Below are 25,912 nucleotides of genomic sequence, written 5' to 3'. Positions count from 1 at the left end.
GGAGAGGAACAGATGTGCACATCACAGCTGTACAGAGATCTCCCCTGACGCCCATCCCACACCACCCCCATATCAGCTGTAGGAGTATCTTGTGGGATGCTCCTTCCTATCAAGGGCTGGAAATTATTTCACCCTCCAAACTTCTGGGCTTGGCTGAAATTGCAAGATCTCCTCAGCTCCCCCTTGTCAGCTGCCCTTGGTGAGCTAAGACAACCCCTGCTCACCAGCCCCTCTGCAGGGGCACTTGGGCAGGCCAATCTCTCCAGAGATGCCCTGCCACCTTGAACATTCACCTGCATCATTAGTCTTGCCCTGGCTTGGCCCCAGGTACCTGCTGGAGAAGGGGACTGCACATCTTCTCCCCATCCAGATTTGGGGCTGTTTAAGAGAAACATCGGAAGAATGACATTCAYGGGATGCAGAGCCATGTTGTGCCTATATAGTCCCAGTCATGAAGATGTTGAAAAGCAGACAGTTGCCCATGGACATGCAAGGGTAGCAACAGGCATTTAATTCAGGGTGCACACAAAGATCCTTGGTGGGACACATGCAAACAACACCAGACAACCACAGGATCAGACAGCTCCTAAAAGCCTGCATCAAAGCCCAGAGATAGCAGAGAGATTCTCCCCTTTACCCCAGTGCCTTGGGTCAGATCCTAATTTAGCACCTCTCTTCTGCAGCACCAAATACTATCGGCAATTTTGGACAGATGAGATGTTGCGCAGGAGGAAAATCGTAGCGTGGTTAAGTTTGGCAGAGCAGACGCAGCTCGTTGAAAGAAACTCTGCAAGGTGTCTCAGCCGAGCCAAGATCAGCCTGCAGAAGCATGCACCTCCCAAGTAACTTTCTAAAGTTCATATTAGTTTATGTACCATGACAAAAAAGGTGGAGCCTACATGCGCCCTCTGAGCACGTACACAATGCACAAATGTCTATACATTGAAGGAGAGCAGCTCTAGAGAGACAAGAACAACTGTGATGAGTAATTCTAAATTTAACACCTGGCAGGTTGCCTAAATTCTTGAAAATTTTTATAAGCTTTCACTCTATTTAGTGACAACCTTGTTCTGCTGTAAAACTGCAGTGGCACCTAGCGGCTGCTGAATTCAATCACAGAACCCTACTAAATGCTGCTGATGTGAAGGCAGCCAACAGGGAAGGACTCACTGCATGCGAAAAGTAGATGAAATCCACCGTGCTATTAAACAACAAATAAGAAGTACTTTTCTCAATACCGTTTCTCAAACTGCGGCACTCAGAGCCGCTGAATTTTAGGGAAGCCAAAAATTACAAAGGGTTCCAAAAAAACTCCACCCACCCACCCCAAAAACCTGAAAAAGCCCATGCCCAGCAGTGACAAATACACAAATAAGTCTGTAAACTGGGGGACTGGAAGGGTAAGCTAGGGAAAAGTTGAGGTTCCTACTCTTCCTTAAGAATCTGCTAAGGACCATGATCCAAGAGAGATGCTGCCCTGGCTGCATTATTTTACATCCATCAATTGGGTTGGACTCATTTCTTAGCATCTACATTTCAAACTTCTTTACAGTGACACCATGCTATGAAGTCGCAGGATTTTTCGCAAGGGGAACAGCACTGTCCTGCACATATGTGCTGTAGGACTCTCCAGATAGCCTAATTCTGGCTCTCACCACCTCCTTTGTTCTCATGTGAGAAAAGCCAGTTTTCTAAAAATTCTCTTTTAGGATCAAATGCTCAAGTTTTAGGAGACAAATCTTATCCAGGAGCTGCTACCAYGTCTCATAAAGACGGTCAGGCCCTGCTTAAGGGCACTGCAACACGTTTCACCAGGCGGTTTCCCCAGCAGGCTCCCACGTGAAGGCGTCAGCCAAGCAAAGCTGATGTACAAAGAAGGAGAAAGTTTGGAAGAAACTTTGCAACGGGAGTGTTGCTGCACTTACCAAACCCATCGCACACTGTGGCAGGCTCAGCTGGAGGCGCTGGCACAGGGGCCTGCCAAATTGCCCTTATCTTGCAGACACCGCTGCCGGCAGAGCAATTTTGCAACCGAAAGCGGAGAGGACAGGCTGGCCTGGCGAGTTACTAGAAAAGGATATTAAGAGCATCTTCAGGGATTTAATTCCCGGTATTGTTCCTCCAAAGCTCTCTCTTTCCTGACTCAATATTGAGATTGCTCGAGCTCCTGAGGAGAGGGATCTCTGCGACTGATTGAAGATGGTTTTAAATGAATAATTCATTCTCTCCTACTGATTTTAAAGAGAGACAAAATTATCTGACTAATGATTCTCTGAAGAATTAGAGATCACATACAAAATTAATATACACTGTTGGATCTTATTAAACATTTACGATTGTTTAGCCATAAGACACTATGAGAATCCTAAAAGCAGAACTGACAACCATATTTTCTTTTTGCTGTGGCCGCCAAATCTATGACTTACTGAGCTTGCAAGGGACTTGGACACTGGGGAGCTGACCCTGCTTACCACAGCCTCACCGCAGCACTGCTGCAAGGGAGCTCGGGAGGGACCTCTGAAGGGACCTGTCAACAGCACTAACGGTGGCTGTGCTGGTGGCTGGGTGGCTATGACTTCATCCAGGCAGGTCCTGAAGCCTCCCAGGAYGGAGATCCCCCACCACCCTGGTGACCTGCTTTCCATCTCAAAATCCTTTCAGCTGATGGCTTTTGGGACTGTCCTTCTGCCTCTTTGACAGTACCTACATGCTCTGCTTCAATGAAACCCTCCCTTGGTCCTTCCCATGGGTTTGAGGGGCACTGCAAGCCCTTCCTGTGACCTGCACACAAGTGATCGCAGCCCTCTCCAGGCTTTGGCTGCCAGCTCCAGAAAGCCCTTCATCCAGCYAGAGCTTGCCCACCTTGCAACCTTCCCAGTGCTAAAGTGAAGCAGACTGAGGTCTGTTCAGAGCTGCTTCAGCAGCAAGGGAAATAGCAGCTTTAACTCTTTAAGTTCAGCTTTTACCAATTTCCATCTGAAGCACCTGAAACAAACTTCTCATTGTGAGGAAATCCAGCCCTGCTCCAGCTGGACATCAGCCACCTCTCACTACCAGCTGCAGGCTCTCCTTCACAAAGAGATTGCTCCCAAACTCCCCTTCCTACTTATGGCCCCTGTTGTCCCATGACACCCTCCTATTGAAATATCCTTTGTCACAGGTAAGCATGCTTTTCTTCTTTTTGAGGTGTCCCAAAGTGATAGTTAGAGGGTAAAACAGCATCTGCTACCTGGTCAGGCTCTTTGCTGCAGCAGGAGTGCTGGTCAGGAGCAGAGCACAAGGATACAAGAGTGGCCAAAGTCAGCCCTGAGATCCTTCTCACCCAGCATCCTGCCTCTGGACCATGCCACTGGTAGATGCTCCAGGAAGACCATAAGAGCAGAGCGAGCACATATAATCCTTTCAGGTACTCTCCTCCAACCCGTGCAAAACTATGCACAATTCACTTCATATAACACTATTTCACACACACGCTCTTATTGATTGAGATGGTTTTAAACTGAGAGAATGAATCCTCCAAATATCCTAAAACAGACTAATCAAAGAAATAATCTTTAAACTTTTTTGATGAGTATCTATCCTATTTTTCCCCTCTCCAGCCTAGGAAATCAGCCCTTTCAGTCACTTGACTGTGGAGTCTTCTCTTTTGATGTCTTCTGACTTCAGCAGCTCTTCTCAGTTTTATGGGCTGTACTCAATTTTGTCGACTATTTTATGGTCTGGATTAGCTCCCATTATTCACTAATTCTCTCTGTGAGAGAAACTTCACAGTCAATAAACATTTGTTTAAGGACTAAAATAAAATAGTTAATCTTTTATTACCATAAGAATCAACTGCAAGGAGAACAGTCCAGGATGAGAACAACTCGAATGAAAGTATATCAAACTACTTAGGCTGAACTGCAGGAACAAGTCAAAACTTTACAGAAAGTAGAGCTGCACTGCACAGCAACAGACAACCAGCAGCACTTGAGGGACAAAAATGACATATGTAGTCACAAACACTGTAAGAACAACTCGCAAGTGTGGATTTGAACAYCACAGATATCAAATGAACTGTTCAAAGGAAAAAATTCCTTTACTGGAGGAAATCACCTATAGACTTATGATTTCGAATGCTGAAGATGTGCCTTCAAATGGATAAAAGACAGCTGGCTTGAAAAGTGGTGTTGTCTTGTAGTGCCCAAAGTATCGTATTCTGTAGGTGCCCGGCTCTGTGGCACTAGGGATATGCCATTCAACTGTCGCGTTGCTCCGACCACCCGATCCTTTGRTCCAATAAAATCTAACAGAAAAATGGAAAACTAGAGTCAACAAGAAAATCCACTTTCATTTGTTTTATTCGCTCAGGAGCTCAGACTGACTAATCTAGGTGGAACAAGATGAATTAACTCAAGTTCAGTATATTTTAAGAGCTCTTTTTTTTTTTAACCTTTTCTCATATATTCAGGCTATTAGAGCAGCAATCAACAAACCAACACAAAACACAGGAGGGTTGAGACATATCTGGAAACACTGTACAACAAGTCATTGGTCATTTCTATCGATAGAAAATATTTCTACAAAAGCATTCTCATGTTACCAACTCCATATCATAAACTCCAGACAACATTATCCCATGAGTAATATTCATCAGTTTAGTCTTCCCTGAAAAGTGGAAGTGGTGAACCAAGAGATTATGTAAATAGCTGAAGGTTGCTGAAAAATCTGTCAATTTTTAGCTCAAAATTTTCAGCCATTTCCTTCCTACCAAACTCTCACTTTCTTTTATAGGCTCGTTGGGTAACTTTTAAGTAAGTTTTTGGGAAGTTGAAGTGCCTGAGAGSAAAAAAATCCCCCAAAACAACAACAACAAAAAAACCTAAGGCAGATGCTTTCTGAAGAGGTCAACAAACAGCAGCACACACTTCCTACCATCTCTCCACCCCAGCAGGCCCCAAATGATATTCAGGTCTATTGGAAGACAGAACCAGTTGAAACAACACTGTGGGAATTTATTTATTTCAATGACAAAAATTGTTAGAAATCTTCTTCACTTTAGAAAGGAACGTCAGGTCAGAGAGGGATCAAACACTTCTACTCAACCTCAAGGCTATAGACAGAAAGACAAAAACATTCCCAGCATCTGGTGGTGAGGGATTTTTCAGCCAGCCATCATAGAGCACCTCTTGGGATGATAAAAAAGATTAACTTGCTCTTTTTTTTTTGATGCTGCCAGTGAGAGGCACTGTTTGATATGCCCTAATTGTACCCAGACCAGACATTCAGTAGGTGCTACCGCTGCTCTGTAACTTTGCACATTTCTGGTTCACAGCAGCAGCTGCAACTGTAGAGCTCAGCAGTGATTCATTAAGTTCATGGCCCGTGGTGGGAAATGGGAAACCATAACATATTTAGAAAACATCATTATTTGCTTTCTTTTTCTAAATAAAAATAAATGGTCCAAGAAATCTTAATGAGAGCTCAGTGAACTAAGAACCCTGCTCTGGGATTTGGGAACTGGAACATAGCTCAGATCCCACCTGGGAAGAGGCTTCATGCAAAATGAGCTCACAGGGATTTAACTCCACCTTATCTCTATTGATTGTTTGCTAAAGGCAGGCCAGGCAAATTCTTCTCCTCTAGCTAGGTTCATCCTCCTAAATAGTCACAAGAAAGCTATTACAGAGTACATCCCACGCCTCCACCCCAGGCACAAGATGGTTCAAACACTTCTCCCTGTAAGCATCAAAAGAGCATCCAGCAAAAGTAGAACCTGAATGGAGCTTATCACTGTTGCAGTGGTGAACGCAAGACAAAGCACAGATAACAGAGATCTCATTCCCTGAAAGCAGCTCCTCCTTCAGTAAACCTTCCTATCTTTTGACCCCTGAAAACATGCATTTTGCAAATGTGTCTATAAGCTATTTAACACTTTGTAACACTAAACTAATGAATAAGGCCTTCACTTGTGTTGCTCTCCTATTGCAATGCCACCAAAGTCAATGGGAGCAAATTTTAGTTTTTCTAATATAAAAAAAMCACAGTCTGACTTCACTAATGTCTGGTAGGGATGTTTGATGCTCCCCGTGCCTATCACCTTGATTACTGATATTGCAAAGTCAGTGTTCCTTGTTTTCATTATTTACAAAACTATTTCCCCTTTCTCGTATTGTTTTCTGCATTCACGGAGCACCAAGAAGGGAAACAATTGCCATCTGCAATTTCTTTGCCCTCTGATAAGTCCCTTCAGACAGGAAAAGGCAAAATAATTCCTCTTTCTTATCAGCAGAAGTACTCGAGCATCTTTGCAGAGCAGGCTAGATCCAAAGTCCAACATTTCTCAGGAAGAAAAATAGGATGTCTAGATTTTTTATGGCAGCACATCCCTAAAGTTTTGCCCTTTTCTATATTCTTCAGCTTTTTGAGAGGCATTTCATTAAAAATTTTCAGTGTTTCTGTCCAAGATTTTGGAAAATCTTTGTAGGCAGGGCTAAGTATAGCTTATGGTATGTGAATACAGAGGATAAAATGCCAGCGCTACCTTATTTAAGTAGGAAACTTGACAAAAAGCGTGCAATTAAAGTGACAAGGTAAAACAGCGCTAGTGTTAAATAAAGGCCAAACACTTAGACAGGCAAAGCTCCAAGTACAGGTAGGAATAAATCTACTGCATTAGGACAGGCCAGGAATGTGTCCAGGGCAGAAGAGAAGTACATTGGCTTTTATTGCACRGAGACAGGCAGCCTGCTTGAACCACATTTAATTGTGTTACATTATTAGAGCGTGTCAACGGGAGACAGTGGATTTATGCTGGAGTTCTAGCTACCAGAATAGATTTAGAGAGCAATTGGTTGCATCTGGGCAGAGAGAATTATGCCCTACCAAATGCTAGTCATAAATTCAGAAAAAAAGACCTTCCTGATGAATCTGAGCTAGCGGGAACATTGCCTCGCTGATCTTTGAGGATATCTGTTTGCGCTGGAACATTGCAAGGTCAGGAGATTCCCCAAACAGACGTTTTTCAGGGGGCCATTCTCTTACAGATAGGTGAATGTCCATTTTTATTCAAACAATGGAATAACTTCTAAAAGAACGGCTTGACAAAAGATCCCTTTGTATTCCTATGGCATATACTGACTTCTGATGTAACTCCAAAAGGTGACGTTAGCTTTGCCACTTAGTGGACATTTTTCCTTATGCCGGACATCTCCAATCTTAAACTTGTTTCTTTCTGAACTTCTTTTAAAATATCTAGCATTTCTACTTTACAACGTACAGCAAAGTACAGACTTTATAACGTACAGCAAAGTACTGCCTGGATGCAGGCTATGAACAAATTAGACTGTGGTTAGCCAGTTCCCAGCTCCACAACCAAGCAACCACAGAGGTGGATAAGTTATCTCTCCATTTGTAACAGAGATCGCTTGTGGCTCCTTTCGGTCATTACAAAAGACAAGAATTGCCTCTTATAATGTCTCCACAGAGTGAGGTACCGAAGGTCTAACTTCCTACTTCTTGTGATCTGCTGACTAGACTTGAGACAAACTTTAACCTGCTAAAAGTCACTTTGCAAGCAACACATTGCAAAATGAATTATCTGATCACAAATTATTAGACCTGGACTCTATTCTACAAAAAAGAGGCAGCCATACTCATCGGTCTTGCATAAATTTCCAACGCATCTTGAACTCTGCAGCATTACCTCGGTGCTGAGTAAGGTGATCCCTCATAGTTACGCAACATCTTTGCATTTGTAGTCTTAACTAGCTTGATAAGCCGAGCGCAGAATGGCTTCTTCTCTAATTCTTGCTCTCCCTTCTACCTTTCCCAAAGTTATTTCTGAGGAGAAGGCTGAGTGCTATGGTCTGGACATGGTAACCACACAAAAGCAGACTGATCTGTCCCCACAAAGAGCATCATCTCCAGGGGCAAGACCAACCTTCAGTTTGGAGATCTGAGAGAAAGCACGTTGCGGTAGACTCAAATTACTCCATGGAGTTTGTGAAAGGGTGAAATCTGGTAAGGGCACTGTAAGTCACTCACCTGGTCTCCCAGGAGGCATCATTATGTACCACATGCCAGCTCCCTGAARTGTTGATGTATCTCTCTACCGTCAGGAAGTTGTGTTCCGTCTGGAATAAAAATAAGAGAAGTCACTAGCTCTGAAGGGACAGGCATGTTCCTTTTCTAGTGTTTCATTTACAGCTGGAGAACAGGCTATGCGTCTGTGTGTTTTACTGGCAAATTCAGTAGTTACTGGCAAAAATGTTTATATTTCCTGCAAAGCACAACTTTACATTTATAAATGAAACATTGTGGTGGTGTGAATTGCCAGAGCACGTGCTTAAGGAAGAAACTTCTGAACAGCCAGCAAAGAAAAAAGAACTAGAAACAAACGATTTTACTCCTTTTGAAACCTGAACGTCAAAGACTAAAACATGTAAGGCTGAGGCAGTAACTAAATATTAACCAGTCCATAAAAGCCCCAATTCCAGCATTGTTGCATTATATTTACCACATTCTCCGCAGAGTTCCTTGGGTTTGCGCTTACAAAAGTTACTTCAGCAACTTCTCCCTGTGGGAATATTAAGATTTGTTTTAAAGACTGAGTGGTATTTTGCACATTAAAAACATGCTTTTAAGAAGCCATTGATAAGAGTTTTTTGGTTTTTGTTTTTTTTAATAATTTCACTTGTTGCAGTAGGAACGGACAATTTATATCCTGAATTTGTATGCTGTACTATGCCATTCCACTTGTCCTACTTGCAAGATGAACTCCATGGTATCACATTTCTGTGTAAAGGAGGGAAGGAAATAAGTGACATTTTAAGAATACAAGACCTCCCTGCCTTCTTCTTACCTGTCTCCTGCAGATAGGCCAATGAGATGAAAGCCCTTGCTCTGAACACCTTATCTAAATTATTAAGTATTGAGAACAGTGAACTCTTTCTGACATTTCATCTCATTTACATTCTATACCAGAGTCATCAAAGGTGACCTGATTTCTGCTTGTAAAGAAATCGTTGTATGATATTTGCCTATTTAATCATCAACTGTAGTTTTATGTGGAAACAGAGCCTTTAGAGTACTGATGCTTCATCAAGTCACTGGTGTGGTTATCCATATGTCGGAGGTAAATCTTGTTCATCCACAAGCTTCACGTTCAAGGGATAAGTTTGATTCACTACTAAAAAGTGAGGAAGTAGAGAAGCATTTTGAAACAGTTTTTAAAATTGAAGAGGACTCTTTGACCTTATTCATGTGTGGAAAGTACCAAAAGCAAAGCACACAACATATGCATAGACAGCAGAGTGGTTAAGACAATCAGGGGTTTTACAAAGTAGTCCATCTTCTATATGTAAAAATCTGCCTTTTCAACAGTGATATAAGTCCACTAAGAGCAATGATATCTTTCTGATTTGAGATCCCCACAGTCCTTTAGAAAACAGGCTCTTTAGGAAGATGAGTTAGAATTTAAGGAAGTTTTCCTAAACAGGAGTTAGCAAGTATCCTTGAAGCTCTCACCACTCGATACTGTTGTCTCACTTCTTGTAGCACATCCCCAAATGTCTTGTTCATCGGAGCCTTATCAGCACTGACAGCAGGCACCAAGGTCAGGCTAGTTATATTGAAAAGTGGGGGCTCTGGACCACTCGGCAAATCCTGAACTGTATTCTGGGAGAAGAAAGATGCGCTTACGATACGAAACTATAGATGTCAACTACCTCTGTGACGAATCATACCAGTGCTATGGCTCTTTAACAAAGTACGTGGCTTAAACAGACTTTAACAACAAGAGCAATAAAGGGAATGTAAAAGCACAGCGAGAAGATCCCTGCTTGTGCTCAGAAACAATCCCGGCCGGACACAAACTACCCTGTTGTTGAGATCCCCCAAATCGACCTGCTAAAATATCCTACGGCAGGCAGCTCCCACTCAAAGGTATGTTCCAGCTGCGCATATTCACATGGTCCACAGATGCAATGGTAACAAATATTGTCATGTACAGTAGAAATGCAGCAGATTTTTTCCTCTTGGTGGAAAAGCAGCAATGTCAGGCCATACTAAAATTTAGTGATGTGGAAGCCTCAACCATTGTAGGTACCTATATTCCAAACTTTGTACCAAAATTTGCAGAACTTCGAGTGGTGTGAGGTTCTCGTTATAGGAATTATTTTCATACACTATGAGAATGTCTCAAAGGGGCTACTTAAAAGAAATAGAAGTGTACCAATAGTATAACCTCACTGAAGAACAAGTATAGCCGTCACCTTTTACAGGATTTGAAAGTGTTTAGCAGCATGTGGCATACAGAAAGTTTTGTTTACCGTAGCAATAGCCCTTGCCAGTCCTCTGTAGAGCTGAATATAAGCTGAAAGAGTGTGTGGCCCATAAATAGTCGATGCTGCCTCATATCTTTGAACCTAGAAAAGGACAAAATTGGAAAAGGAGGGTTTGAAGGAGTCTTGAACAGTTTATATGGCTCATTCTACTCGCCAAAGACGAGACGAGCACTGTACCTGCAGGGGGTTATTTAACGAGTTCTGAAAGTCATCTGTGACAGAGATGTACACCTCCCTGGAGATTCATTTCCAGTACCTCAACCCCTTTACTGCCTGGAAGACAGCCTAACAGCTCACCTAAGTATTGCTGCTGCCATTCAAGGTCATTCTTCATTCTCCTATCCGCCACAAAAAAGGAAGACAAGTTATCACCCCTACATTTCTGACAGCTTTTTATTTCCTTAAATTTTTAATGAGGTAGGACTTCTCCTCTCCTACTTCTAGGGTTGAACAACCCCGGTTCTTCCAATCTTCCCTCCCAGGCTAGGATTTCTGAACCTTTGGGATCCATCCAATGGTCCGTGTCCTCCTTACAGCACAGCATCTACCACGTCCTTTTGGGACCTTTAAAACTACTTCATGGGTTTTGCAAGCTATATTTCTGCCTTTTCTACAGCAGCCTGACAGTGCTGATTCACAGTCACCTCATGATCTTACAGCTCCAAACCTTTCTTTTGGCAACTTCTCCAACTTGTGAAGATCATTTCTAATTCATCCAGGTCATCAGAAGAAACACTGAAAAGACTTGAACCCAGAAGAGCTCCTGTCGGTATATCTGACCATGTCCGTACTGAGCTATCCAGAACTACTCCCTAGCAATGGTCAGGAAACCACTTTGGCACTTGCTATTTCATCTAGGCCAGAATAAACAAGCAGATGTTCAGGATTTCTACCAAAGATTCTCATGACTTTTTTCAGCTTTTTGTGGCAAAGAAAAACTACTGCACATGCGCATAATTACACATCAGTATCATCCCATATAGTAAAATCTGAACCCAACCAAGCGTATTCAATAGACAATTTTAATTGTTTACCTGGTATTCTTCATAGGTGGCGATGTAATGGGTGTAGACATTGCACAGGCCTGCAATTACAACATTCATTCCTGATGTTCCCTGAGACTCAAATTCCTGAGAAAGGAAATAAATAACTCTTCTTGCAATAACTGCTTAATTCCCAATTATGTATTATTATTTACCAGGGCAGAACGCAAAGTTCCTGGAGGCGGACGTTCAGGAAAATAGCCCTCAAATGTAATTTGCCCTGTATTAACATTTTGATTTCCATTCAGTGTCAAAGAGCAAAGAGACTCCCCACAGAGAAAGAGGGTAAATGATGTCATACTCCAGAAAATGCAACAAATTGAATACAGTTTCTTTCGACGTCTAATATCTGTATTCTCCTAAAAACCACAGCACTATAATATGTTGTGAGATAGCCTCAGTGAGTTATGGGGACAGCAGGTAAAATTAAGAAGGTATTCAGACTACAGCAGAAAATAAGATAAAATCAATCTGCTGAATAGAAAAAATATATATATATGTGCCATTTTTTTCCAGTTGTTCTCATGTTGTAGGAGCTAAACCCCACCACCACAGAGGCTTCAGAGACAAAACTTCTGTTAGCATCAGTTATGCCAGGATTTCAGTTGATTTCGTTTGTGTTGACTTAACAGATTGAAATCTGATAGGTTTGCTTCTTTTGGGGAGGATATTCATCTTTCTTACATGTCAGTAAGTGCATGCACAAATATGCATGAAGTAATTGTGAGAAAGAAACCTCTGTAAGATGTGAGACCCAGGATCCCAAATGGGAGGAGGCAAGAGAAAAAACAGCACAATCAAGAAATGAGAAGTTCCAGACACACTGCTCTCTTGAGAAACTTCTTCCTCAACTACTTACACTTCTAACAGCTTCCCGTAGTCTACGTCCAGACATGGTCCTAGAGGTAGTAAGGGAATAATGTCAATCTCCAGTAAAGCAGAGAACACAGGGGGTGTTAAAGAAGGAATCAATTGTTTTAAGTCCAAAAGTCTGGATATTTATCTGAGTCTTTCTTGGGGTATATTACAATCAAGTTCTTGATTTGTGTTTGTCATTCAGAATGAAAGCCAAAACTTTAATATTTTTCATAGAGCAGAAGTCTTTTATTTGGAGCCAGCGAAACACTTGCCCCCTGATCATACACGTTTAGTTTGGCAACATCAAAACATAATAATTGCTTTTTATGAAATCAAAACTCAGGATGATAGAAAAAAGATGATAGAAATAAATCATTAACCTATCCAGATTTTTACCATTTTATCATCAATGAAAAATTAAGACCAATACAATTCATCATTCCAGTATTTGTGGCATGAAGAATCAAAGTTAACGTGTTCCTTTCATTTCAATGAAACTGCATTCTGCAGTGAACAGTTAAAATTACTTAGGAAGCTCGTTTCAATCTCACTCATAGATTGGCCATAGCTAGTTAATAAAATGAGGAAGAAAGTGGGAAACTCCAGGTACCCAGAGGAGATAGTGTACAAGAGACCATATGCAGTGGACGTATACGTGTAGTGCTTGCAGAGCTACCATATACTGGGGACAATTTTTAGTCTAACCTCCCCTAACTCCCTTCTACACTGAATTATGCACCCACACGCAAAAGTACTGCATGGGGTTTGAATGAAAACATGCCAGAGGTGATATATAGAACAAGACCAAAAATACATACGTAAGCTCTCCAGGAACAGCAACAATTGCCAGTGACCCAATGGTAGCAAGCTGAACATCTACCACGTCAGGATGCCATGGGTGAGGCCAAGTCATCTAAGATGAAAAGAAAAAGTAGATATGACTTTTATAGAATAATAGCAAGATAAATAGCTGAAGCATTTTCCTTTCTATAGTCTTAAATCAGACAAATAAAACTACTTTGCATAGTACAGTCAGCCATATCAGAACGCATTTTACCTCCTATATTGCATGTACAAGAAGTTGTTTGGTCATCACACACAGATTAAGGAGAGACAAGTGTAAGTACAATGGGTGCGGCAAAACCATTTGTGCTGGTGGAGGGGTACCTTAAAGCAAAATAGGTGAATAAGGTCAGTGTAGCACCTAGGAACAGAAACTTCCTGAGTAGAAACTCCCCACCTGCATGGGAAGATGATAAAAGGAAATTAAGACCACCAGCAACTCAAGAGTGACATGGCTCGGGCAAACAAAATGCAAAATCCTAGTACAGAAAGGCAGAAAGATTTTGAGGAGCAATTATTAGGGGCATAAAATGAACGATAAAACTTTGTCAAATAGACTAGAAGCTGGTAGGCCTGCCAGAACATCTATAAAAGGATGCTCAAAGGTGATACAGCCAGAAGAATAAAGTGTAATTTATTCTCAATAACACCGGCTTCGATGGAGAAGCTGGGGTGGGAGGAGGCTCTACACTGGAGTATCTCTTTAGCGAGATGAGCCAAGGAATCAATTGAAAATGAAACAGCACTAGGAAAGCTTTTAAAGAGACTGATGAAAGGAATAACAATGAGATGTCTCATCCAGATGACATTCCCTAAGTGCTCTAAAGGACCTTGGACATGATCCTGCTGCCCTACCCTCTGCAGTACATTACATTTGCCTCAAAGCCAAAGGAACAGCAGCTGGAAAACGTGGCATCAGTTTCATTTTAAGGTTCTAAGTAGGACTTTGGGAAAGTTCAGCAAGGACAAATGCCATGTCCTGCCCCAGGAAAAAGCAGCCCTATGCACAGGGACAGGCTGGGACTGATTGGCAGGAGTAGCTCTGCAGTAAAGGGTCACAGCAAAAGCACCAGAGACCATGGCACAAGCTGCAGCATGGGAAATCCCAGCTGGCCCTAAGGAAACAGTTGGTCCCCATGTGAGCAGTGTTGCCCTGGAAAAGAGCCCTGAATGGTGGGGGATCTCCACCCTCGGGGATTGCCCAGACTCTCCTAGACACGGCCCTGAGCAACCCGCTGCAGCTGCGATATTGGCCCTGCTGTGAGCAGGGGTCGGACCAGAGATCCCCGGCCAGTGGTGTCTCCAGCCTCAGTCTGGCTGTGAGTCTAACTGTAGATGAATAAATCTGGCCTTAATACATGTTATAATTCACAGAACTGGCAGACACTTGCATAAATACAACAGAAAAGCAGAGAAGTCAACAGGGCATTTCTCGAAGGAAGTCATAGTCTGGTAGAGGTCTTTGAAGACACCACTGAGAATGTGGGTAAGTTGATACCGTCCCTGGTGTTTCCAAAAGGCGCAGCAACAAGCTACCTCATCTCACACAGCCCAACATGTTATACAACAAAAAAAAAGGTCCTCTCATGGATTAAGATAGGAAAGTGTGGGTAGGATGGAAGAAAAGCCCTTCCAGAGCTATTAAATACAAAGACGTGAGCCCCAGCAGAGGATGTCCTGAAGCCTGAGACTACGAGGAAGGAATGCTGAGCTCCATGCACCGTTTGCTTTCCCTGATCTTAGGTATTTGTCCAGATCAGCAATCTCTGTGCTTTTCAGGGCACGTAGCAGTGTATCCTCACCTCTCCAGTGCTAAAGAGGATTGGCTTGGGTTCGTGGCATGCTTGTGTTTCGTTGGATGGCTCTCCCAGCAGCTGGTCCCGGATGCTGTCCCAGAATGGATCCCCTTCTACTGCACCTGAAGGGAAAAACGTCTTCATCCACTGATCCTTCAGCTCCCGCAGCAGTTACTGGGCAGAAATCTTCTTTATTAACCGCTCCCTCCTTATCTAGAATAGGATATTTCTCAGCAGATTCTGGGTATCTCCCTTTTCTAGGGTGGTTTGAAATGCTGAGATTTAGCCCACATGAACTCCATCAGCTCCACACTTTGCAATTTGTTCTTGCTACTCAGATACTGCCAAGACTGCCTCAAGGCCAGTTCTTTCTCCTCCCCACTCCCCGTTCAGCACTCCTTCCTTCAGAGCATGGTCATTTCCTTGTCTATATGGCTTTTGGCAAATACAGACAAACTTGCAAGGGCATCATAAGATCACACCTTTCTAAAAACATCCCTTTGGAGACTGTGTTTCAAGCAGCTGTTGATGTTCTCAAAATGACTCTGAGGGTTTGAATTTATTTGGGGGATGCCTCATGTCTTTCCCATTTGTATGAAATCCTATTGACATCTCTTCCCTAAATTACCTTGTGTAAAATTGAAAGCCCCCACTCCATCAATAGTACCGGCAGCAAAGCTGTGTCCTAAGGCTGGTTTACATGTTTTAACCTTAATTAAAAAGGAAAAAAAAAAAAAAAAGAGAGAGAGAGATTTTAAAATCAGTTCTCTTCAGTGTGCCAAGTCCTGCTATAAGAATACAACATTTCTTCCTCGGTGAGCCGTCCCAGGCCTGTGTCCATGGGAGCTCCTGCCCTTACTGTGTGCGTGGCATTTAACTCCACCGAGACATCACTCATGTTCACCCACTGGTGTGCTGAGCTGAGAGGTCCTGTGATCTCCTGGGAAGCGGTTGCGTACATCTCCTAAAGCACATACATACAGTAAGCAGTGTCAAAGTCAGCAAACCAAAGCAATGCAGCTTGCCAATGTAGAATAATCTCTGTAATGGGTGTAAACCCTTGAGGAAGAAGAGATCAGGCCCTCAGTTCTCCTGAGATTATCTCCCTGTTGCGAATTCAGCTGCATGAATTATTTCCTTATTCTGTTGACATCTTCTAGTGACATCTTCCAGGTGTTAAAGCAAGAGCATATTTCCCAAGCTTCTTTGTTTCTATCATCTTGTCTCTAAATCTTGTATGCCCCAATTCCTGCAAGCTCTCCCTCGCCCAAGTAACATACAGAGGATACTCTTTGGCAAGCAGTTCTGTCTTTCTTTTCACAGMGAAAACATGCATCTATTCCACCTTGATGACAACGTTTTGCTGGTTGAAACCTTTTGACCTCATCCATATTACTCATGGCTCAAATGAAAGGAAAAGCCACTGTCTCTACTACAGGAGATGTTAGAGTATCTGCATTTCTCACATCTTAGACTGACCAAAACAAATGTTTTCTATGGGAAAACACATACTTCATTGCATTCGGTGCTTCCAAACACACAGATTTTACTATGTATTTACTATGTGGATGACAGCCAAGTCATTCTAATTTGGTCATCAGCTGTTCAGTGAATGATTTTTCTGACACACATATCTAGAATTGGTACATAGAAAGTGTTGCCAAAAGTCATACAGGTTTTGCAACATTTCCTTTAACTGTAGGAAGAAATAGAGGACATCGCATTTGAAAGCCAAACATCTGGAGTGTTAAAATGGCAGCAATGTTTTCACTCTCCATTTGRTACAAATGCAAGAGATGTCGACTGCGACAAGAGTTTCCCTAGGACAAGCTTTGACTTGCAAGTCACCATCAGTCTGGATTGATTTTAGGGCAAACATCTATAAACGGCAACCAAAAGGAAATGGCCATCATCAAGCCTTCTGCTCTTATTCCTTTACTGGATCTCTTCCAGTTCTTACAAGCTGCTGTCCCTGAAACTGTGCCAGACATGTCCTCTTGCTGACAACCCTCAAGTAACGCAGATCCACAGAAAGGGAACTGGTGAATTTTGGGCCGAAGGACCAAAGAAGTGTAGGTGAGCCAGCGGGCTGGAGCACACCAGCTGAATAAATGCAAAGTCAAGTGTGGTAGGATGAATATCTTTCATGGGTGTTTAAGCTAACACATTTTAGCTCACACTTGCATTAGTTTAGGAGTGCGATGTCAAACTCAGCCAACAAGTGGTATGTGATGGCATCTCTGAGCTCTTCTAGGAGTCTTCAGCACCTGCGATTTTTCCCACCATGACTCTTTTGACATACATGCATGGAAGAGGGAAATTATAAGGGAGCAATATCCATATTCTATACCAATAAGGAGCAGAGAGATTAAAACCACAAACCAACATTTTAAAGTTGCAGGCCTATGATCATACATCTGAATAAAAGTGCACGTTTTTTGAAAAATCAGGCAACTTCTTTAGCATATAAATATGGATTTTAGTGTACTTTAAGCCTACAAACATTCACAAAAATAGATGCAAAAATTTGCTCAAATGAATTTTGCCTTTTTTTTAATAGCCACATCCGTGCATACTCTTAAGGCAAAAACATCACTTACCTTTGCTTTCAAGTAGATATTTTGCCCTATAATTCTTGTACTGTCAAACATGTCAGTACCAGGACCCATGGCCATGCACATCTTTGCCTGTTAAGAAATTTTTTTTTAATTCCAGTTATCTGTTAACACAAAGAACATAACTGCAGAGTGACTGTGCAGTGGATGAGTGCACAAGTGATTTTCATAATGTGGGAACTAATTACTTTTTGTGAGCTGTCTAAAATTTTGGGCACCAAGTCACTACGTTAACCTCTGATTTTATTTGGACTTGGGGTGAACAACCAGAAAGCTGGGTGTGCTAGGAAAAGGCACGGTGAGTTCCTGAAATGGGTATCCCGAATCAGCCAAGAAACAAGTGATTTATTCATGTCCTCTTCTTGCAGAATGGTCCGCCACCTGGCTCCATATTTGCACCTCCAGCATGAATTTGCTCCTTAATAAAACTTAATGTAGATCAAGAATATATACTTACCCCACCTACAGGACAGGTGCTCTGTGGGTTATCGCATGAATCCCCTGTGTTTATGCAGAATGGGCCTTTGGTATTGGGAGACACATCTCCCAGGTTAGAGGATGCAAAAGCAGCAACAAAAGAGCCCTGTCAAATAAAGACATAGACAGATGGGTTTCAGTGCCTTGCAGTGATTGCAAACATCACCTACATCTTTCCCTAAGGGTTACAAATGTGCAACATAATGCCAAGACTGATATTATAGCCAGCTGATTGGCATGGGACACTGATATTTACTTCTTAAGTGCCTGGGAGGTTTGATGCTGGGATTTAGGAGTGCCCCAGGGGAAAAGCCAGGGAGAAGAGGATGCACTGGATGCAACTGCCATTGCAGGTGGCAAAAGGGGACCTTTACACCATTTTMGTCTCTGGACAATGTTTCTTCTACCTCTTCCAGCTCAGCAGCAGCAATTCACTCTCGTCCATAATTCCTAATGTTACTGACCAGATGCTAATGGGTCAACATAGCACCTTGCACATGATTTTCCTTCTGCCGGGCTTTCACCATGACAGATTTAGAGGGTGAGAGCCGCTGCATCTGACTGCAGGAGTTAACATCAAGCGGTACTTATAAAGCAAGGCTGGTTACATACACCGAGTGTTAGTTGAATTCATCTCTCTCAGATGATGCTCTCATTTTAGAGATACCATGCGTCAACACCAGCTATTTAAATACATTATCAGCTCTTTAGCCATTCTCCTGTAAGGCTGTTAGATGCAATGTGCCCACCAGGCTAGACAGCTAAATACTGACACCTGCAAACACTTCCACACATACTTAACTTTGTGTGTATGTCAGCTCGCACTGACTTGTACCCATAACTATGCACTACTTTTGTTAAAAGCTTTTAGATAATCTGCCATAAAAAGAAATGTTTGCAAGTAGAAAATGAGTAAACTTTCTTTAGTTTCCATCTTTGGTGTGAATGGCATGTGGTCCTCTGCCCAGAATATTAAAATGGGAATGGGCAATAGTTTCCAAGCTGGAGATACGCAGAGGCCACTCTCTTAATCAGCTCATGATTCAAAGCGTCCATGAGGTTGGTTCATATCTACATTCACATTTCAGGGGAAATAAAGCTTTTTAAAGAAGCAGTGTTTGCTCTCCAAGGATGGAAGTGCCCCCAGGACAAATGAAGACCAGAAGGCAAAACTGTTTGGGAGACTGCAAGAAACAAAGTTGACCACAGCCTTGATCCTACAACACTGACACAGTATTGCATTCCCTTTGGCTCAGCTATGCCACACATGCCTTTCTAATGTTTTTATTATTTTCAGTAGTTGAATCAAAATAAGTTGGGCTTGCCTTAAAAATCTAAATAAATGTAGCTGGCTATTATTTTGGAAAGCCATGAGTACACCTTGTAATTTCTCTTTGCTAGAGGCAGAAAAAAGTAAATAAGGCAAAGAGTGCATCTTTGTCTCCTTTTGCTGTATTTATCCTGCTGTCCTATTTCATTGTTTGAAAGAACCTGTTTTGGTGCACAAAAGGTACCAATCAACCTGTTCTGGTGCATGTTCTTTCCCATTATTTTTAAYAGTCTTAAAATACTCCCACCTCTCCCGGAAGCATCCCCTTGTTCTTCTCCTGTTCAAACAAGTAAGATGCATAGCCCACGTTGTCACTGTTCACTAGGTGGTTGGTATTGTTCATGCTGACTGGATGGATTGCAAACCAGCTAAAGCAAAATCAGAAGATACATATAGGAAATATATTATTCCATCTATATGTTTGCAACTGACTAATGAGAATGTTATTTTGTGGACTAAAACCCAGACTGTGGATACCCAAGGTTGGATTAGCAAGGCCAGAGTTTGTCCCATCCTCTCCCTTCCCAATTGGGAAGGCTCATAACTAGGATGGCCCACGTCTTGGGATCACAAGAGCTTGGCACTGCAGTAATCAGGGCCACCAAGAGCTATTTCAGTGTTTCATGGCAGTTCCACCCCATGAACCTCTTCCCAATTCTCACACTCTGCATGGAAATCCTAAGAAACCAGCAGGTGAGAGAGAGGGAGCAGGCAAGACTCCTGGGGAGAGGTGATCAGACCCCCTTTCTATTGTGTGCAAAGAGATGCAATTACAAGAAAAATGGCAATGTGAGTATCCTAAACACAAGTAACTGGAAATAAATTACAGTTTGGAAGGTTTCTTATTTTCTTGCTTCAGAGAAACAAGAAAGTCAGCAGGGTAAATAAGAAACACTTTCAGTCTTACAAAAAGGTGCCAAACCAACAAACTATGGAGCTCATAGCAGCCAGTAAAGCCCCCAGTGGATGTCCAGTGCACCATGGCTCAGCCTTCAAGATCACAAACATTGTGTTGATACCACTATTTCTGTTGCACCGTAATAAAGCTCCATTGCCTCACCAGAGCTACTGAGTTCTTCAGCGCTATGCACAGCTAGTCATCCCCTTCCCCAAAGGAAACCAGCTTGCCCTGCTTTATATGCTAACTAGACAGCTGGGTCTATTTTAGATTACTGCTGTGCTCTGAAGCTCACTGCAGCTTGAAAAGGTCCTGCCTCCATGTGCAAACCTGCCTTTTCAGCTGCTCAGCAATTGCTCAACCCTTAAAAGGGCAGAGGTTATCAAACAGCACTTGGTTAACTGCTGCGTGTGACAGCTGGTAGAAGAAGGAGCTGTAATAGCCCCTTATGTCCTCTGAATGCAGGCAGCTGTGTCTCCCTTCCACAGCACTTATGCCTCAAGAGAGATCCTTGGCTTTTTTCCTTACTTCCTTAGCTGTGACATCAGGAGAAAAAACAGTTACATAGAAAAACCTTTCTGTTCCTCTTAACACAGTCATAACCCTCACTTGTGATTTCTAAATGAGGAAATCAAAATGTTGACTTCGTTACTGTGAGTTACTTCATTTGCCTGGCCTTGAGCTCTAAACTTTGAACAGCCAAACACTCAGGCTCAGATCTCCTGATAGGATAGGCGTCATAAACGTTACCTCTTGGACAAGGTAACTCAGCACACAGTGTTCAACACCAGGAATGGCATGCGTTGCATGAAGGATGAGGCATTAAAAGAAAATAATCAAGAGATCAAGAGAAGAGAAGTCAAAGAGGGATCCAGCTGCACCTTTTGCTGCCCAAAGGGGTTACAGAGAGGCAGGCTCTGCTCAGAGGGGCACAGCAAAAGCACCAGAGGCACCAGCACAAGCTGCAACAAGGGAAATCCCAGCTGGCCCTAAGGAAACAGTCCTTCCCCAGGCAAGTGGTGCCACCCTGGAAAAGGACTTGGAGGAGTGGGGACTCTCCATCCTCAGAGATTGCCCAGACTCTCCTGGGTACAACCCTGGGCAACCTGCTGTAGGTGTGATGTTGGCCCCTGCTGTGAGCTGGGGTCAGACCAGAGAGCCCCGGGGTGCTTCCAGCCTCTGCCTGGCTATGACTGTGTGATCCTCCTCCCCTTTTCCACACTGTTGAGCAAGAAGAGATTTAGATGTCCAACATCCAGCTGTGTAGGGCGGGTTTTACAACCCTACAAAGGAAGAGCAAATATGACCATCTTCCCCAGACTCTTTTGTRAGCTGAGGCCTATGCAGATGTGCCAGGAGTGGGCAGAAAGCTAGAGATGGACCAGATGCTGCTATAGCTCCCAGAGCAGATGAGGAACGCTGTCCTGTTTTATGCACTCATAGACTCTCACCATAAACTTATTCTTCATCCAGAGACCCTCTGGTGACTAGCTGGGAGCAATGAGAAAGAATGATTGTTGAAAAGGAGAGATTGTATAGAAAGGAACTGTAGAAAGGGAGTTGGACCAGAAACTCCCAGACATCCCTTCCAACCTGAATTATTCTATCATCTTTGCACAGATTCTAAATAACAGCCCAAAAGTGTTATTACCAGGACAGCCTGAGGGCCACTTGCCCAAGTGTCCTGCCTCTTGTGGTTTCTGGGGTATTTTGGTTCATTAGGATTTGGGGAAAAAAAATATGTTATTTCTTTAGTCAGTACCTGATAAGGCCCAACTCCTGTCCATTTGCAGCTACCATCTTCAGGATCACCATTTCTTTATCCGTGTTGGATGAATACCTGGGACAACGAAGCAGGGAAATCCCATTAAGCACCACAGTTGCAGTCCTGCTCTGTGTTGCTCAGACGCATTACATCTCCACCGGTTGAGGAAGAAAACAGAGAGGCTATTACTAAAGTGCAGTCAGACCTGAGAGGAGCATCTGAAAATATCTGCAGAATAGAAGGGAAGAGTTACAGCTTTCATTAACATCAAGCACTGCTCCTCTGGATGACGGAAAGTGGACCTCTCTCTGAATACAACCTCATGCACAAAGGATAGCATTTTAATGCCACCCGACTCAAATGCTAACATCTTCTAATGACATCTTCTTCCGTTTTTTAATGAAGCACAAGGTTAGACCCTTAACCAATGCTCTCCCGTGCTTGGAGGAAGCCGGAGGCTCACCCAGCCACAACTCTCAGACCCCTTCGTACAACCTGTTTTAGCAGGGAGCAGACACTCAAGCACCCAGGATGGTGACAGCGTCATCCTCTTGCGGTCCACATTTTGAATCATCCTATGGATGACCAGAAACACCTGCTCCGAGATAGCTGGGTTACAGACCTGATCAGAGAGCCCCTTTCAGGACTCTGTTTCTTTGCCGTTGGAAGAACCTTTACCTGCTTCGTTCAGACGCTGGATTCTGGAGGTAAGAGTAAGGGCTTCTGTTGATCTGACTGTTTTCTACAGTGCCTCTGTTTATAAAAAGCCTTCCTTTCTTCATGTTCTGATGTGCTATATCAATGCTCTGAAAAATAGGAAGGCAGGGAATATTAGCCTATGCATGGAAAAGAGAATCAGCTGTAAGGCCTACATAAGATTATCTGGAACAACTACCTGTTGTAGTTGTCCCCATCTCTCTCTCCCTCCATCCCAATTCCCAATCTCATCATGTTAATTTTGGAGATTTTTTTTTCTTTTTTAACAGTCTAAAATTCTAGAAAGTGATGAGCATAAAAATCAATATTTTAAAATAAATTAGAACCATCATTTTGTAAGGAAATACTTAAGGCTTTTGTTTGCTGACCTGATTTCATTGGTAAATACAAACCTGTCTCTGTGTGTTTTAAAATCATAGCATTTGGAGATGCTATGATGAATATCCCAGAAAGAGCTCCATTAGTCATGAAGACATCTCCCTATTGCCTTTCCCCATGTTTACAGGATCTCATTTCATTGAAGCAGAAACACCTACCTTTACAATGCCCTTCACAATGGCCTGAAGGGACGGTTTGATTAGTCCTTTGCTAGTCAACCAGAAGAGGGTGTACTGGAAATAGCCAGCAGGCCCCGAATGCGTGTGGGTGCCACTGAGAATGACGYTGTCCTGTCGGTACAGCTCACCATACTTGCTCTTCAATTCCTTGAGCACCTAAGAAGAAGGAGGTAATCCTACAAACCCTCCTTCATGCCCCAAAATTGCAGAGGTTTGTATCAGCCCTTGCTAAAAAAACAGTCTCTCATCTGACTCCCCACTCTTCTCTTTCTCCCCGATACTCCCACACTGGTGGATTTTGGTATCAGGTTGGCAACAGCCTTACAATAATTGAATCTTGTAAGTGAAGAGCCCGATGGCCAACTTACGGCCAATCCCATATCACCCAGTGAGTCCCCACTTCTCTTGCATTCTCTCTCCCTCCCTCGGTGGTGCTAGAAATCCAGAATTACACAGGTACTGAGTGCTGCGTGCATTCATGATAAGGTTTCTAGTAAAAAAAGCACAGTCAAAGTGTAGCCTCAGTAGCAGAGACAGTTCCTCAGCATAGACATAGCACATCTTCAAGTCTCTGGAGTGAGGAGATGCCAAAGCAAACTGGACAACGTGCTAGCATGTTTGTTATTGTTAAGCAATGACTGCAGCACTACTGTTAATACCAGTGACAACACAGAATAAAGTCAGACCACGCAGATTGCTTGTTTCCATTCACATACCTCCAGCCTCAGTCTCTGAGATACCATTCCTATGTCAGCGCTGACGAACACTACTCGTTTGGAGTTATCAGGCTCTGCCACAATGAAAGCTCGGCTGTAGAGTCGTGTGAGAAGCCCACCACCCACCTGGTCAGGGTTGGCATAACCCATCTGGAAGGGAAGAGGTCCATCAGGCTCATATGGCCAAAATACTGAGCTACATATACACTTGTACATGTATTTCTATGTAGATTTAGCAGCGGATCAAGGGAATTATATCCAACCATTGAAAGTGTGGTCATAGGCTAGTTCTTTTTTAATAGCTTTTAACATATACAGAAACCAGTCAACCTCTAAGTGCAAGGCAGTCCTGCAGAAATACTCCACGATTTTATCATTTTTCTTGTGTAGCAATTGATTCATACAAACGCTTTATCATTTGTGACCCAAGCCGCAGTAGAGCTGCCAGATTCAGAATGGCATCCTCTTTCAATGAACAGATGGTTGAGCCATTCAGTAGCAGTGTCTGAACTCAGAGGTGCAACTGTCTTGCCCTATGATTGCAAGAAAGTTCACCTAGTAGTTAAAGGCAACTATTTGGTAAGGCAGTCTTTAAGCCAGAAGTTCTGCAAAGAATATGCAAAGATGAAAACCAGTATTTCACAGACCCCCACGCTCAATTCCCCATACGTACCAAAGGAATTTCTGCAACGGGCCCTGTGCAGTCAGCTCGACCTACGCCTATTAAGTACTTTCCTGACCCATCAGTTGACGGGTTCTGAGTTGATGTTGGTCGACTGGAATCTATAGTAAGAACAGATTAGTGGATACATGAACAAGCAGAACAACACGACTTTTTTAAAAGCAAAGCATGCCTAACAAACCTACTGGAGGACGCAGCAAGCCTGTAGACAAGGGCATCCAGCTGATATCACCTACCTTCCAAATGGCCCTCATCAAAGGCTCTTACAGAAGCTACACAGGATGGGTTAGGAGGGAAGCCTGGGATGGATGAACAACCCAGTAAGGGACAAGAAACGGAGGAGAGGAGGGGACCATCCTGGCTCACAGTGAGTGGGATCACACGGGGAGCTCTACATCCTGTGCCCTTTGGCGCAGTCATAAATGACCTAGAAGGGACTTCACTATGCAACTGCACAACAACGTGACAAAGTTTGCTGACACTGCTAAGGTATGCAGGGTAGCAAAGCCAGCCGTGAAGACTTGCAGAGGGAGCTCACAGGACAGAGCCACTGGGCTGTGTAAAATGCACAGTGATTCACTGCAGGGAGAAGATGAGCTTAACTTTGCAGAAGATGAAATTGTCTGAGCTCACCACTACCATGCAGGAAACAAATCCTGTGGTGTAATAGCTGTTTTCATGAAAACTTCAGCTTAGAGCAGTGAAAGAAAGCGGGGAGCATGTCAGGAACTATCAGGAAAGGACTAGAGAACAAAGTAGGGCACATCCTTATGTCACGGTATAAATCCCTGGGGCATCCAACACTTCCTGTGTGCAGCGTTGGTGCCCTCGTCTCAAAAAAGGGCACAGCAGAGCTGGTGCAAGTTCAGAGATAGGCAAAGCTAAGCCCCCAGGCAACTTCCATATAAACAGCAAAGACAAGGCCTCCCAGAGGAAACCGTGTCTCCTCCCACCCATCAGGAAAGTGTGGAAGTCCTTCTACAGGATGGGCAAAGCATCTGGAGAAAGTCATGGATGAAAAATCACCAAGGGATATTAAATAAAAAAAAATTAAAAAGGAATTCTCTCTGTCTCAGGAAGTCCCAGAGCCACAAATTAACGGAGGCTGAGATAACACTGTGGGAAAATATTTGTATGTGCTTTGTCTGTTCTGATAGTCTTCCCTAGTCATCTGTTGCTGGCTGCTTTTAGAGACAGGGTAGTGGGATAATGGGATGCTCCGTTTTCCCAGTACGGCCTTTCTTAGGCTGTTATTTAAAACAGAGGAGAGCTGAAATTCTCACGTATGCT

The 25,912-nt window shown here is 43.1% G+C and overlaps 2 protein-coding genes across 11 annotated transcripts in view; both read right to left on the bottom strand.

Moving 5' to 3' along the window:
• The window catches only part of LOC112973280, a 30,931-nt gene extending 27,513 nt beyond the window's left edge, over window positions 1-3,418 (bottom strand). Inside the window, exons 1-3 of the mRNA XM_026080952.1 lie at window positions 3,230-3,418; window positions 1,926-2,228; window positions 332-378 (exon numbers count right to left, since the gene is read on the bottom strand). The gene's annotated coding sequence lies outside the window, so the exon portion shown is untranslated. The remainder of the gene's footprint in view (window positions 1-331; window positions 379-1,925; window positions 2,229-3,229) is intronic.
• A 376-nt stretch (window positions 3,419-3,794) lies between these two features.
• Window positions 3,795-25,912, bottom strand: part of ASAH2 (N-acylsphingosine amidohydrolase 2) — a 92,344-nt gene continuing 70,226 nt past the window's right edge. For 7 of the 10 annotated variants that reach the window (XM_026080840.1, XM_026080861.1, XM_026080851.1 and 4 more), the window contains 19 exons: window positions 24,614-24,723; window positions 23,941-24,090; window positions 23,204-23,380; window positions 22,629-22,756; window positions 21,948-22,025; window positions 19,535-19,655; window positions 17,938-18,063; window positions 17,466-17,552; window positions 15,725-15,829; window positions 15,494-15,575; window positions 14,872-14,987; window positions 13,045-13,139; window positions 12,228-12,267; window positions 11,360-11,455; window positions 10,311-10,406; window positions 9,508-9,657; window positions 8,498-8,557; window positions 8,026-8,114; window positions 3,795-4,285 (listed from right to left, as the gene is read on the bottom strand). In XM_026080840.1, coding sequence (XP_025936625.1) covers window positions 4,096-4,285; window positions 8,026-8,114; window positions 8,498-8,557; window positions 9,508-9,657; window positions 10,311-10,406; window positions 11,360-11,455; window positions 12,228-12,267; window positions 13,045-13,139; window positions 14,872-14,987; window positions 15,494-15,575; window positions 15,725-15,829; window positions 17,466-17,552; window positions 17,938-18,063; window positions 19,535-19,655; window positions 21,948-22,025; window positions 22,629-22,756; window positions 23,204-23,380; window positions 23,941-24,090; window positions 24,614-24,723 — 2,096 coding nt within the window. In that variant the 3' untranslated portion in view covers window positions 3,795-4,095. The remainder of the gene's footprint in view (window positions 4,286-8,025; window positions 8,115-8,497; window positions 8,558-9,507; window positions 9,658-10,310; window positions 10,407-11,359; window positions 11,456-12,227; window positions 12,268-13,044; window positions 13,140-14,871; window positions 14,988-15,493; window positions 15,576-15,724; window positions 15,830-17,465; window positions 17,553-17,937; window positions 18,064-19,534; window positions 19,656-21,947; window positions 22,026-22,628; window positions 22,757-23,203; window positions 23,381-23,940; window positions 24,091-24,613; window positions 24,724-25,912) is intronic. The other 3 variants (XM_026080904.1, XM_026080912.1, XM_026080920.1) reach the window with 3 other exon arrangements.

The sequence above is a fragment of the Apteryx rowi genome, unplaced genomic scaffold (genome assembly GCF_003343035.1).
Source record: "Apteryx rowi isolate R43461 unplaced genomic scaffold, aptRow1 scaffold_116, whole genome shotgun sequence".
Lineage (NCBI taxonomy): Eukaryota > Metazoa > Chordata > Aves > Apterygiformes > Apterygidae > Apteryx > Apteryx rowi.
This window is presented reverse-complemented; position numbering and strand designations above follow the sequence as displayed.